The 13,434-nt window shown below is 41.1% G+C and overlaps 1 protein-coding gene across 1 annotated transcript in view; it reads right to left on the bottom strand.

Moving 5' to 3' along the window:
* Nucleotides 1–3,466: 3,466 nt before the first annotated feature.
* Nucleotides 3,467–13,434, bottom strand: part of lmbr1l (limb development membrane protein 1-like) — a 13,395-nt gene continuing 3,427 nt past the window's right edge. Inside the window, exons 2-17 of the mRNA XM_005732584.2 lie at nt 11,618–11,702; nt 9,830–9,863; nt 9,379–9,518; nt 8,836–8,939; nt 8,598–8,721; nt 8,436–8,504; nt 8,281–8,345; nt 7,574–7,646; nt 7,219–7,305; nt 7,034–7,110; nt 6,840–6,917; nt 6,658–6,731; nt 6,335–6,425; nt 6,186–6,252; nt 5,700–5,861; nt 3,467–5,140 (exon numbers count right to left, since the gene is read on the bottom strand). Coding sequence (XP_005732641.1) covers nt 5,055–5,140; nt 5,700–5,861; nt 6,186–6,252; nt 6,335–6,425; nt 6,658–6,731; nt 6,840–6,917; nt 7,034–7,110; nt 7,219–7,305; nt 7,574–7,646; nt 8,281–8,345; nt 8,436–8,504; nt 8,598–8,721; nt 8,836–8,939; nt 9,379–9,518; nt 9,830–9,863; nt 11,618–11,702 — 1,416 coding nt within the window. The 3' untranslated portion in view covers nt 3,467–5,054. The remainder of the gene's footprint in view (nt 5,141–5,699; nt 5,862–6,185; nt 6,253–6,334; nt 6,426–6,657; nt 6,732–6,839; nt 6,918–7,033; nt 7,111–7,218; nt 7,306–7,573; nt 7,647–8,280; nt 8,346–8,435; nt 8,505–8,597; nt 8,722–8,835; nt 8,940–9,378; nt 9,519–9,829; nt 9,864–11,617; nt 11,703–13,434) is intronic.

Genomic DNA, 13,434 nt, shown 5'->3' with positions numbered 1-13,434 from the left:
CTGTGTTATCAGTGCAGGAAGCGCAGGGTGGTGCATTCTAGTGCAGCTGCACACACTGTATTGTAACTTTGGTTTTGTATTTAATACATCAGTTTGTGTCATGTTTTCATGTTTAATTCAGGTGTGCCACATATACGGATGTGAGACGTCTACCTTAGCATGTTATGGCTAAGATTAAGCAGGGATGCAGGTCATAAAAAATGCAAAATAAAAATAAACAGAGTATCAGTGAAGTTGAGGCGATGCTGCACGAAAGTGGACAATAGACTGCGAAGGGTGGAACTTCCTGGCTGCTGACAAGCAGGTCAAAGGTCAAACATGATGCTATACCTTCTGCTAATTCCATCCCCAAAATTCATTTACATTGTGCAGTAGTGTGCGGGAGACTCGAGTCACCCCTCATTCCTCCCAAGGAACCAGATTTTCTTGTCTCGATTTCAGTCCAGTCCTCTTACCTAACCGGAGGAATGGTTCTGTTTTCTTTGTTTGTTTGTTTGTTAATCCTCTTAATATTGGTTTAAGCAAGCATAAAAAAGCACTTAACACAAGGGATGAAACAGAATTGTGTTTATTCAGCTAACAACTTAGCACAGAGCCATTAGTCTTTCAGCACGTTGTTACCAGAAGCATGTCACAGAAACACGTAATCTGTTCCCATTTCTTTATCTGAATTTACAAAAATGCCAATGATAACAGAGTTTGACAGACACAGAATAGTATTTTCACCATCAAGGTGATTCACAAAGACCTATTAACCAAAAACTTATCGCTGTATATCTCTGTATGGTGTGCAGTTTCCTAAAAAAATAAAATAAAATAGGAAACTGGAAGTAGTGGGAAGCCTGAAGTAGATGAAGCAGATGAACAGCATCTGAAAGCCACAAAAAAACCCAGGAAAAAGAAAATCCAGCAAGGCCTAACACGGGACCTGAGAGGCACATCCACCGTTCACTGAACCCTCATCAGAAGCTGTCTCAGTGGACGGGTGGCTGTGAGGGTGTCATTGTTAAGGAAGGGAAATAGGGAGAAAAATCGGAGGTATGCTAAATTAAACAAGAAGCAGAGAACTATTTCTGAAGAATACTTCAAGAAGTAATAAAAAAGCTTGAGTTTGGACTGTGTCGAAAAATAAAAGTGGTCGCATCACAGACTTCATGTCCACTAGATTTGTAAAAATCGAGGTTTTTGCACTACATTTGCATTTGTTTTGCACATCCATCCATCCATCCATCCATTCGCTTCCGCTTATCCTTTTTTCAGGGTCGCGGGGGGGCGCTGGAGCCCATCCCAGCTGTCATAGGGCGAAAGGCGGGGTACACCCTGGACAGGTCGCCAGTCTGTCGCAGGGCTAACACACAGGGACAGACATGTTTTGCATATGTTTCAATAAATCTCTGCACCTATTTTCCCATTTCCCACCGCCAAAATATAAAGAATTGAGGGGTGTCTCAAGACTTTTCCACACTAATGTGCAGATTAAATACTGTTCACTTGGATTTCTCAGTGTCAATTGTGATGATAAGGTTTTTGAAGCACTCACACAAAAACAAAGCTCAACACTGCATCCTTCACCCGATGAAACAAAAGGCCTGTGGCAGTCGACTGTGTGAAGCAAGTGTGCCGTGAGTGTGCACACAGGATGGCGGGCAGCTATAGCAAGTGGACAGTGTGGCCCATTATCAGCTGATTAGCGAGCAGGTCTCGCCTTTTCCGGAGTGATTCTGTATTTGCAAGTGTAGAAAAGAGGGAATAACAACCCTTAATGCACTTTGGCACAAACTTCAAATGACCGACTGTCAGGAAAGCTACTCTGTGTCTTTTCCCCCCCACTTCATTCTTATGTTTTGACAATAAAGATAGCCTATCTCATCCCATAACAAGCTGGCTGTTTCCCGCCTTTTCCCTGGCAGTCCCGACATGCATTACTACAGTGTGTTACCGAAAGGGACCGCTGAGACACTTTGATTGCATCGCTATCAAGCTTTACTTTCTGCTACGGGGGAATTGTGATATCTTAGTGTTACACCAACCACTTTCAAGGCTGACAGTGATAGTTAGGGTTGTTTTACGATGCAAATGTGTGCACACAGTGCTCCAGAAAGACAAATCATTCAATCCAGTTGGGCTGTAGCTGGTAAGCTCTTAAGGCTAAAGAAAAGAAAAGAAAAAAAGATTCAAGCACAAACTGCACAATTTCTCCAAGGTGCAAAACTGGTTGTTGTCAAGAAGGACTTTCAGGAGCACAGAGGGCAAAAACCCTCATTAATAAATAAAAAAAAACATGTTTAGCATCAATCACCAGAAGTCCGAAGTGCAATTTTCTAGTCACATTCAAAGAAAATGGAGAATAATGGGTGTAAATTCAAAATCACCAACTTTTAGCCCCATGATTAAATGCATCAGTCTGGGTTTGTTCAAATATAAAATCACATTTAACAAAATCTAAATTTTCACCCCGTTTCTGAAATCACACCAACAGTTCTTTCGTATGCACCTTTTAACTGCCTACAGCATAGGTGTCAAACTCTGGACCGCGGGCCAAATTTGGCCCGCAGCCTACTTACATTTGGCCCGTGAAGCCATACCAAATGACTATCAGAGCTGGCCTACTGGTATTATACAGCTAATATATATATTGCTTAGTATTAAGCTTTGCTTGTTCCACATTCAGTTTCTCAGCAAAACTTGTTTGAGTCCATAAGAAGAGATTCATTCTTATATCTGGAGCAATAAATATATTTCAATAAATATTACTGTTAGCCCGCGACTTTGTTCCACATTTGAATTTTGGCCCACTGTGTATTTGAGTTTGACACCCCTGGCCTACAGTGTCACTTGCCTCAGAGTAACCGGCCTGCAGATGTCCGAGTAATGTTACGGCGACATCTGAGTTCATTTCCTGTTAGCAAAGGAAATGAAGTTCAAAAACAAAACCTAAACAAAATAATCTTAATTAAAACATCCAAAGAAGCAAAACAAGAGATGCAAGAAAAAAAAAAAAATCAACAGGGAGAAATTAATCAGCTGGGGTTTTCTTGAACAGACTTTAGATAAAAAAGAAAGAAAAATAGGAAATGAACAATAGGCGAGGGAAAAGGAATGAAACAAAGGAGGTGGGTGGTGGGGATGTGAAGGAGTGATCGTAAGTGAACGCCGCTTCTCCTGATTTGGAAGGTTATCTGGCATTTGCATCAAAGTGGGGAAAGCATGGGCAACGGCTGCAGTGGCGTCGCGGGTGGACGCCGCTGACAGACAGGCCCAAATACAGCTTTCTTCTGCTGCTGATTAAAGTAGTGCACTAAAGGGTGGAGGGACACGGAGGACAGACGTCTCTTACCCGTAACACACCCACTACAGGCCACATGTTAGGAGATGTAACTGCATCAAAGAAATGAATAAATAATAATAACCTTGATGTGTGTTCAAAGACAAAACAAAACGCATACAAAGAGGTCAAAAACACATTTTTATTGATTATTGTTCAAAAACATTCACGTAATAGTTTAAAAAAGTAGTATGTAGGAAAATCTGAAACAACAGCATTTCAAGTTTTCTTTTCGAAATCTTTCAGAACAACTAAACATTTTCTTTAACTGTTTGAAAAGAGTAGTAATAAATCAAAATGCAAAGTATGGATTCCCAAACAACCATAAATAATAAAAACAACACGCAATGCCAGAAAATCCATAAGAACATTTTCAGAACAAGTGAAATGAGTAAACCTCAGAGTGGTCCACATATAATGCATACAATAACTAACCAGACAGAGTTAGGGGTTATATTGCCATTGGACCTAAGAGATAGTGTCCCCTGCTGGTCAAACCAACAGCAAATAACCTGCTGATACAGCAGCAAAAGTAACCTGTGACACAGGATCACCAACACATATCAGATGATGAGATAATGCTGACAGTAGATAATCTAACCTCTAAAAAAAGCCTGACAGCCACATAGCTGTTCCAAAATATTCTGACATTATCTGATGCATTCACTCCAGTTTCCGACACAGAGGAATGAGATGAAAGCAAAATAAACATCACAGAAAATTAACTGAAAACATAACTTTTGCTAAAGTTAAAAAGTGTGCTTTTACATACACAATATTGCACTTTCCCCACACAAATGCTTAATGATTCACAGTTTGATTGGTTTTTTTAAGGCAGCGAGTTCCCACTAGTGAGTGTCACATGGCATTCAAATACATTTTATAAGACAAAGTGTAAAGCTTTCAGTTTTTGGTTTTTTTTGTAAAGTCAAGCCGTCGTACAAAATGCTCTTAATCCTACTGGTAACCTCAGTGTGTAAAAGACAAAAAAAAAAAGAGCTCCAACACTGAGACCATCACGTCAACCTCACATTCCCTGTGTGTAACCCGCAGATCCGCAGACAACTGAACTGCTCTCTGTCCCATCAGCTCCCCACTAACGACTTCCTTTTATTAACCAACATAACACTGGTGCAGACTGGAACATCCAAACACATGGAAGTAGAAGATCTTCCAGTCTTAAAATAGTGGTGGTACTTAAAGAGGAAGGCGTGGGGAAGCCGCAAAGAAAGAGAGAGCACTCAGTCGACCTGAAGGAGGAAGAGGAAATTATGTCACAGCTACAATGCAATATTTCAAAATAACTCTGCTGACTTTCACATATGTCAGACAAACGGCTGCTTAAGGATCCTCGTTTTACAAAGCATGACTTTGCAGGGGCTCTGTTATCGTTGCTAATATGGCTTTAATCCCTTTTCCCCTCGATCCAGTCACACCTGTGACTCGGTAACCACTTGTACCAGTATTTGCCTTTGCAGTCAAAAAGCAGTATAAACTTGGACCCTGATATATTGGTCACTGAACACAGCATCAAGCGGTGCTCCCACTGGACACAGTGCAAACAGACTCACATTCTTCAGTCTCTTCACACGTGGTGACCTGATCCATGTACCAGCTGGCAAAGAGACTGAACTGTGAATGCCTTTAATCCGCCGGGTACACCTCTGAAATGGCTCCGTTTTTAAAGGTTAGGAAAGGCAGTCATGAGAAGGAAAAAAACCCAAAAAAGTCACTGGATTTTAGACAATCCACTGGCCAGGAGGAGCCTGAAGGGGACGGTGGAGCGTGACACAGTTAAAGGTAGTCTGTGGAGACCTGTACAGAGAGAGAAACAAGGACTATAATATCACACAATCAAAAGGTGGAGCATTACATTTGCAAAGCTAGGAAAAATTGTGATTTAGGTGAATTGAAAGTCTATTAACCACAGAACAAAAGTATGCTGGGAGGCAATGGGAAAGTGCAGCAGAGCTGCCACAGCGCAGAGATGCTATCTGGAGTGTGAGGAAGGGGATTGTGTGTATGCATGTGTGAGTTTGGCGTGCCCATGCTCCGAGTGGTTGTTTGTGTTGGGTGGAGGTTTGGAGGGTGTGTGTGTGCTGTGAGGGGTCTAGGGCGGTGTGCCTGAAGGTCCCCAAGGAGACCTGACTCTCCTCCTGTCCCTTTACAATTTCCTGAAAGAATTGTATTCTTTCTATCTGAGGAAGAGAGACCAGCCCATAGGGAAATGGGGCCAAAGGTGGGGAAAGTTATGAAAGAGATATCCAAGTGCAATGAATTTAAGCACAGCTCAGTCTCACTGACAGAAAAAAAAGTATATGCTTACAAACGTTGTTCACTTTGCTTCATAAATTCAAAATGAAAGTAGACTGACCAAAGGCACGGATGAGCTCTCTTTGTACTGCCCAGGTGACCGTCTTTATCAGGGAGGCAGAGGTGAGGCCAGCAAACAGCATGTTGTACAGAAATACAACGTAGAAGTTCCCAAGCCAGTTATATCGACCAAAGTCTCCCAGTAGGTCGAAACGGGTGATCCCTAACACAAAATAACAGAAGCAAAACTTGTGAAAAATGTGCCAAAGCCCCAATTCACCTGCAGGCACAATATTCATGGCATACAAACGCCCTCCTGTGGACATCATTAAAACTACACAAATGCTTTCCATTTTATAGATGCAGTCAAAGCAGAGTCAGGGTAAACTTTTTATTTCATGTAACGTCAAAGACAATTGTTCAAAAGACAATGTTGTTGTTTTCCATTACAGTCACACACACAGAATTACAGAGGAGCAAAACTGTGGACAAGGCTAGAAACTTTGAAACGTTAATGCCCCACTTCACATTTGTGCTTCATGCTTACCAAGAGTGCGTGAAAACACCGGCAGTGCAGAGCTCAGGATAAGCAGTGAAACACAGTTGGCGATTATCTGAAAAAAATTAGAGGTTACCATCTTTAGTGAAAACAACAGTTTCTGGATGAAATATGTGAGCCTGCTGACCACTGGGTACCTGTGTGAGGTTGGTGTCTTGTGCACGAGGCAGGAGGCCAGTGAAGAGAGGGGAACTATAGAAGCCCACCACTGAAGACACCATCAGATAACTGAAAATAATTTTAAGGATAACAGTGGAAGGCAGAGTGGTAAAGAGCACCCGAGAAGTAGGCTACAAAAAAAATAAAAGGTGCTTCCAATGTGTGAGTGTGACAGCATGAGTCAACATCACCCACGCCCTGGTGAAATATCAAGGGCATCCTGGTGAGTGGCTGCGCCAAATGTAGACAACTAATTAACTCTATGTGCACCCAATTGTAAGATGGGAGGATGAAAGGATACAGAATGAGAACTACTTGAACAGCAGCACCCAGTGAGCCAAACATTGAAAAGGAGGCCATCCCAAGGTGAGGGTCCTACAACACACAAAAATAACAATCCTCAATATATCATCACGACTAGCTGTAGCACATAAACCTTTAAAAGGGGCGCATTTATTAATTCTGTTTTGGCAGAAACTCCACCTCCATTCCTCTGGGCATGGCTGTTTCATCCAGTAGCAACTCCAGCACGTTGAAACAGACCATCAGCACACACATCACCTACAGACACAAGAGACAATTACAAAATAATACTTTAAAAAACAAAAAATAATTGTGGCCTTGATAAATTAAACTTAAAGTAGAATTGATGCTTATATTGATAGTCATGCAAGTACCGTCAGTGCGAGAAGCACAAGCATTGCAAGCGGGTAGCCCAGGTTCCGCTGCCATGGGGACGCTTTCCTTCGCATCTCTGTGGGGAAAACAAGAAAGACAGAAAAGCGACAACAACAAATGACTACACTCTGTAATCACTGTGCGAGAACTCCAGCAGAGAGACAGCATGTCCAGCCAGTCTTACCCAGGGCGACGCGCTTACTCTGGACGGCTTGGTACTCTTTTTTCAGAGCCTCCATGTTCAGCTTGACCCAGCAGGATGTACTGCCACCTACAATCACACGCATGATGGTGGGAAGGAGAAAATGTCAACCAGTTAATTTAAGGATGAATATAAAAAACAAATAAATGTATTTATATAGCACCTTTCTACACTTAATGACCACCCCAGACTACACATTTTAACCACACATTGATAAAGTACTTCTTCCTATAGTCTTCAAACACCTCACATCCACGGCCAATTTTGAATAACCAATTAACCTAACAGAGAGAAGTAACCAGAGGAAACGTTCTTGTGAACACGATCACCTACTTACAGTTGATTTTCCTGGAGAGAGAGTCTTCCTCAAATGTGGTGCAGCTCAGAGTATCTTCAACATCTTCCAGCAGCTACAGAGGACAGGACCAATCAGTCAATTCGATTTTTAATGAGTTGAAATGGTCATGTTCAGGTGTTCTGACACCACTGCAGTGAAATATAGCACAGACATTTAGGCCATTCACAGCAGTTTTTCACTGCTATTTGGGAAAGTTCAACATGTTCAAGTAAAGCCACGACCAAACAGTAGTACATACTGTTCTTTAAAGAGACTAGTATAAACCAATTATGTACATTTATTCTAAGTCATGGTGCTCTGCATTTTAATAGACGTTGGAAAACTATTAATCAAACCTCAGAGGCATTAAAAGGTTTTGGTTTCAGAAGCTTCCCATTTTAAAAACCAACCAACTCATTTGAATTGTTTACTAGCTATAAGTAGCTTGCTCATTTACTTTGTGTACTCCCCTGACTAGTGTGCATCAACAGCACACTCAAAATTGATAATTCAGTATGCTTTCTTTAGTTGCACCTCAAGTAATAAACACTACAAATTAACAACATGATTGGAACCAGCAGGAAGTGTGGATTTTGAAGATGGAACAAGTTGTGTTAGAAGAAAAGTTGTACTGACTCAGTGGGTTGCTAGCATAGCTTTAGACAACTAGACTTGTTTAAATTCAAGACACTGAGCCTGTGACTCACCCGTGGTTTGACTAGCAGGCTGCCCGTTACACTGAACATTCGTGACAACCCTAAGGGAGTGCACACTGAGGAGAGAAGCACAGAGATGATGATATGCAAAAGCCATAGAACCAGGTTTATAGCTACTCCACCAACTGTGAATGAGATATACTAACATAAAAGCAGCAGCACTCCAAAGAGAGAGATCCCCGAGTACAGATAGGGAAGGTAATACTCCCACAGGTCTGAAATCCAGAGAGAGAGAGATAGAGCATCACAAGTGGCTATATGAAACATATAAAAACTACCTGTCATTGAGGAATCTGTGGTTGACTCACCGTAGAGGCTCTTCCGGGCTATGTTGTCATGTAGGAGGGCTGATGCCACCCACACAATGCCCAGCACAAGCAGGGCCAGCAGCAACAGCAGCACAACTGCTTCATAAACTCGTGCCATTACACCCTACACAACCAAAGCAGATGACGTGTGAGCAGATGGGTGCGCAAACAGGCACTGTGGACTCACATCTATAAATCATTTTGAGTCTCCAATGTGAGCTTGTGCTAAAAATGCTACCTTTCTGGATCCTGCAAATCCCTCGGACTCAGTGAAGAAATATGCAAAAGGCATGAGGAAGACCAGGGACAAGTTGGAGAAAAGGAAAACTAGGTTCCACAAACCTGTCAAGACAGATTTTCCATTTGTTATTTTTGGGGCAAACGCTGATTAGCATTAGTTTTAGCAGTACCCAGATCGGCCACCATGAGGCTCAGCCTTCCCAACACTGACAACACTGTATACATACATTGCAATGTGCGATAATTACAGAACAAATTAAGCTACAAACATTACAGCAAAGGTTACTTTCACATTAATCAGCACCACAGTTCTTCACAATGAGACACTGGCATTCCACTGAGATTGGAAAACTTGACTGAATTGAACAGTGAGGTCACAGCTTCTCTGTCAGTAATAATTATCAGTTTGGACACAGGCCTGTTTAATATTGATCTAGAGGGCATCACTGCTGTTCATTCTGTTCCAGTTTTAAAAACAGATCTCTATTTGATGTTTGGTTTGGTGTCATCCCTGCTTAAAAAAATAAACAGACAGATGTACCATGAATAAGAGATCCATTGAGCCACTGCATGTAGTAGCTCTGTGGGAAGGTGAGCAGCACCTCATTGGACAGAATGGAAATGGGGAGAAGGAGCACAGCACAGACTGCAACAGACAGGGTGAATGTGCACAGCCACAGCCTGGAAAAAGAAGAAACACCATTTGTGAGTGTTGTGCATTTATTTATGTTTAGCCTCAAACACCACAGCGTAGATGAAAGGCTACAGTGGCCATGAATAAGGTAATATAGTGCCAGCGTGTAAGGACAAAGGGCAGAGTGACATGGAAGTCACACCATTACACACACACACAAGGTAGGGCAATAAATCCAAAGCCAAATGGTATTGGGTCACTACACATGTCACACTGACTTGGTATCTGCTCAATCATATGGAGTGGGAGTGAGAACAGACTGATACCAACTAGTTAATCAGTTGTGTTTTTCACTTACGCAATTTTGTTGACAGTGGCATCTTCGACATCATCTACAAGGGAACAGAGCAACACTCATTACATAACTGACAGACCTCAGTTTGTTTTCACATGCAACTACCTGACTTTTACATTGTAGGAAAGCCTAAGCACAGAACACATTCAGTGTGCGTGTGTTTGGGCGTGTGTACAAGTGCAGCAAAAAGCAACGGCTTCAGAAAGGGGAGTAAGCGGGGGACGAGTATGTTTGGAACATTCTGTTCAAGCAAAACCCAGACTCCAATAAAACTGAACTACCTATAGGCAGGATACAGAAAGAGCGGGGAATTAAGAATACCAAACAAACACTTCTATAAATGTCTCCATTTCCTCTTTAAGCTTTAAAAAATGAATAAATGTTTAAGATCTTGCTACAAAGTTCATGTCTAAATTCACTATTTGAATTTCTGTAGCTCAGTACTACAGTATTTTCCTTACTGTATCAATATTGGCACAGAGGAGAAATATAGATATAGAAGATAAGCCTAAGGAGCAAAAACCAGTTCTTGAATCTTTATAGTCAAAAACAACTTTGTGCAGTGCTGTTGCACAATTGTCATTTAGCTGCAGGGCACAACTGTTCCATTGTTGTTGATGCACAGACTTTTTCAGCAGTGAGCTAATATATAGCAGGTTTTCCTCGCTCCCTATTTTAGAAAAAAAAAAAAAGCATCTGGCCATCTCCCAGACTCCCACCCAATCACAGTGGAGCACAGAGACCTGACTAGTTGGACATCTCACATCTGCTTCCAATTGTGGGAAGTTATTGGATTTATTATGTAACTGTTTCAACATTTGTGTTAAACATTAAGAACTTTTTTTTTACAATAAAATTATTTATAATGTTGCTTATGTACTTTGACACAATGGATTTTAAATCAAACAATCCAGCTGTGAATTAATTGTAGATTTTCAGCTGTTATAAAACATTTACTGCCCAGCTCGGCACCAACAAAAGGCCTGAAAGATGACGGGAAGACAAATAAAGTCCATGAATACAGAATTACTTTGATGGTTACCAAAAAAACCTTCATAACATCTAAACAATTCAAGAGCAAAGAGGTAATAAGAGTGTTACTGTCAGTGTCTACAATACAGATTTACCTTCACGAAAATACAGAGGGTTCACAAAAAGGTGAAAACTTTTAGGACACCACAAAGATGGTGGAGGCAGTGTTACGACATGGGCATGTACACCAACAGTTATTACTTAACTGTAACTACATGAAGGTTGCTTATTAGCTATAGTGCTATTTTTATAATGTCTGTGTTCACCAAAACACATCTTACTACACTTTTCCAGACAGCGAAAAGTCAGAAAACAAAAAGCAAACATCTTTGGTCATGTGTATGGTTCACATGCTTTCAGCCTAACGAGGTGAATACATTTAGTTGCTCTAGCCCTAAGCTCACAGCTGCCTTCCTGCTAGGGTGCATATGTGGTACATTCATGTATGCAAACAATATTGATTTTACTGCTTGCCTGAGCATTATTCAGGTTTCTGAAGACTCTTCAAATAAAGCTCAAAAGAAAAATCCTGCTGCAGCCTGCACACAAACTAGAAAACAAAGACTGCTCAAAATAGAATGGGTAATTTCTGAACAACACCTGTGCTTGGTTGAAAAGTATTGCCTACTTCCACCCACTCACCAATGTAGACAGTGTGCTTGTCAACATCATCACTGATTCTGCTGCAGGCAATTCTTTAGAAGCTTTTGATAGAAAACGTTCTCACAGAGCAGTATTCGTGTGTTGCAGAAAACTCACCTGTGACAAACTCTGCAGTCTTCCTGAATTGGTTAAGGATGAGGTAGGACAGCATGTAAAGGCAAGTAAACAGGAGAACACAGATCTGCAGAAGAAACAGAGAAAATTCTAGTGTTATTTTTGCATTTAAAGGTCTGAGGACAGGCATTAAAAGGGACCAGTGTTTTACATAAATAGGATTAGCTATGTAAACCACCTGTCATGCTATGTTAATCAATGAGTCAATGAGCAATAGATTTACTTTAAACTGCTGACATGTCTGGTTTAGTGTAAGTTGGGAGAAAGCAGAGAAAAGACATTTGGGGATTACAGAATGTGTTCCTCACACAGTTGGCTATGCGAGTTTGCCTACGCCAAGAGAGACACAGATTACGTCTGAAGATTACCCATTTGGTCCAAAAAAAAAAAAAAAAAGGTCACTGTGATAAACTGAGAAGGATTATGAGAGAGTAAAAGAGAGAAGGGTTAATGCCAGTGGGTGAGTGATCCCCCTCCACACTGCTTACCATTACGTTAAAGCAACAAATTTAGGTTAAACCAGCAATCTGTTGTCTGGGAAAGCCCTCAACATGCCAACTCTAATTAAATCTCTTTACATTAATACAACAATGGATCAAACCGCTGCCTGCCACAGATAAGACAATAAGCAAGCACCAATGGTAGCTCCTGCTCAGAAACGCACCCAAGTATAAAACATACCTGAGCAACTTGGACAAGCTCAGCAATGTAAGCTAAGCTGCTGAACGTGCAGAAGATGTGACCGTTTAATGCTGAATCCTGATTTATCTGACAGCTAAACTGTGTGGCATTAATTTCACGTCAATACATTTTTATCAGTGCAACAAAGTGTTGCTGTGAGTCATGAATGAACTGATGTTGCCAAACCACAAGTATCAATGAAAACATTCCTGTTCCAGAGCCTCTGGGGAGCCCTGTATGCACAGCACAATGAAGACGTTTGTCCCTAAGGTAACAACAGCAACAAACACAGAGGGAGAGGCTCTCTGCAGAAATATAACGTCGTATAAAACCTGTTGCTAAATCGAGTTTACACAAAAGTTTGTTATTTTAGTTTAATCTTGCACTTGCTGTGTGAGATAAAAAAAAAAAACAAACAGTTGAGAGTCTGTGCGAGAGGAAATGATCAGTGGCAGCACAAAAGCTGCACCATGGAAAAAACAAACGACTGTGCGCAACAACTAATCAGCTCAGTCTGCGTAAATTGTTGAATAATGCAGTCGGATTTAGAAAGGACCTTGTTATGGTTAATCCAACAACAAGAAAAGTAGAAAACAAAGGTTGGGTGAGAAACAGGTAGAGTGTGGTGGGGGGAAAACGTGCTAAATTGGCCATACTGAGAGCTGGCAGGCCACAGAGGGCTGCTGAGGGGAGAGTTTAGAGAATTTCAGGCTCTAGCGTGACACAAAGTGTCAGTGCAGACCATTTCACAATCCACAGAGTAATTCAAAAATTGTTCTGCCGAAGAAAACAAAAAACAGCTGAAGTGCAAATGTTCTCATCTCGCCCAGCCGTGCAGTTTGTGTGAAAATTTACAAAGGAGCAGAAGAACAGAGCAGAAATGTAATTTTGTTTCACCTCATTTAAACATGTGATGTGAATGACAATAAAGTTTCCTTGAATCCTTGAAGAACGAAGACAAAGCATCTCTTCCAAAACTGGACTCGCTTTTAAAGTAGACACCTTAAGCACAATTTAATGGTCTGCAATAATTATTAATTAATACTTAAGTGTTTCAATAGAGTCTCTCAATAACAAATAAATTAAAATAAATAAATAAATAAAAAATTAAGGGGGGG

Source organism: Pundamilia nyererei, unplaced genomic scaffold (genome assembly GCF_000239375.1).
Source record: "Pundamilia nyererei isolate P.nyererei 1_Seehausen unplaced genomic scaffold, PunNye1.0 scaffold00047, whole genome shotgun sequence".
Lineage (NCBI taxonomy): Eukaryota > Metazoa > Chordata > Actinopteri > Cichliformes > Cichlidae > Pundamilia > Pundamilia nyererei.
This window is presented reverse-complemented; position numbering and strand designations above follow the sequence as displayed.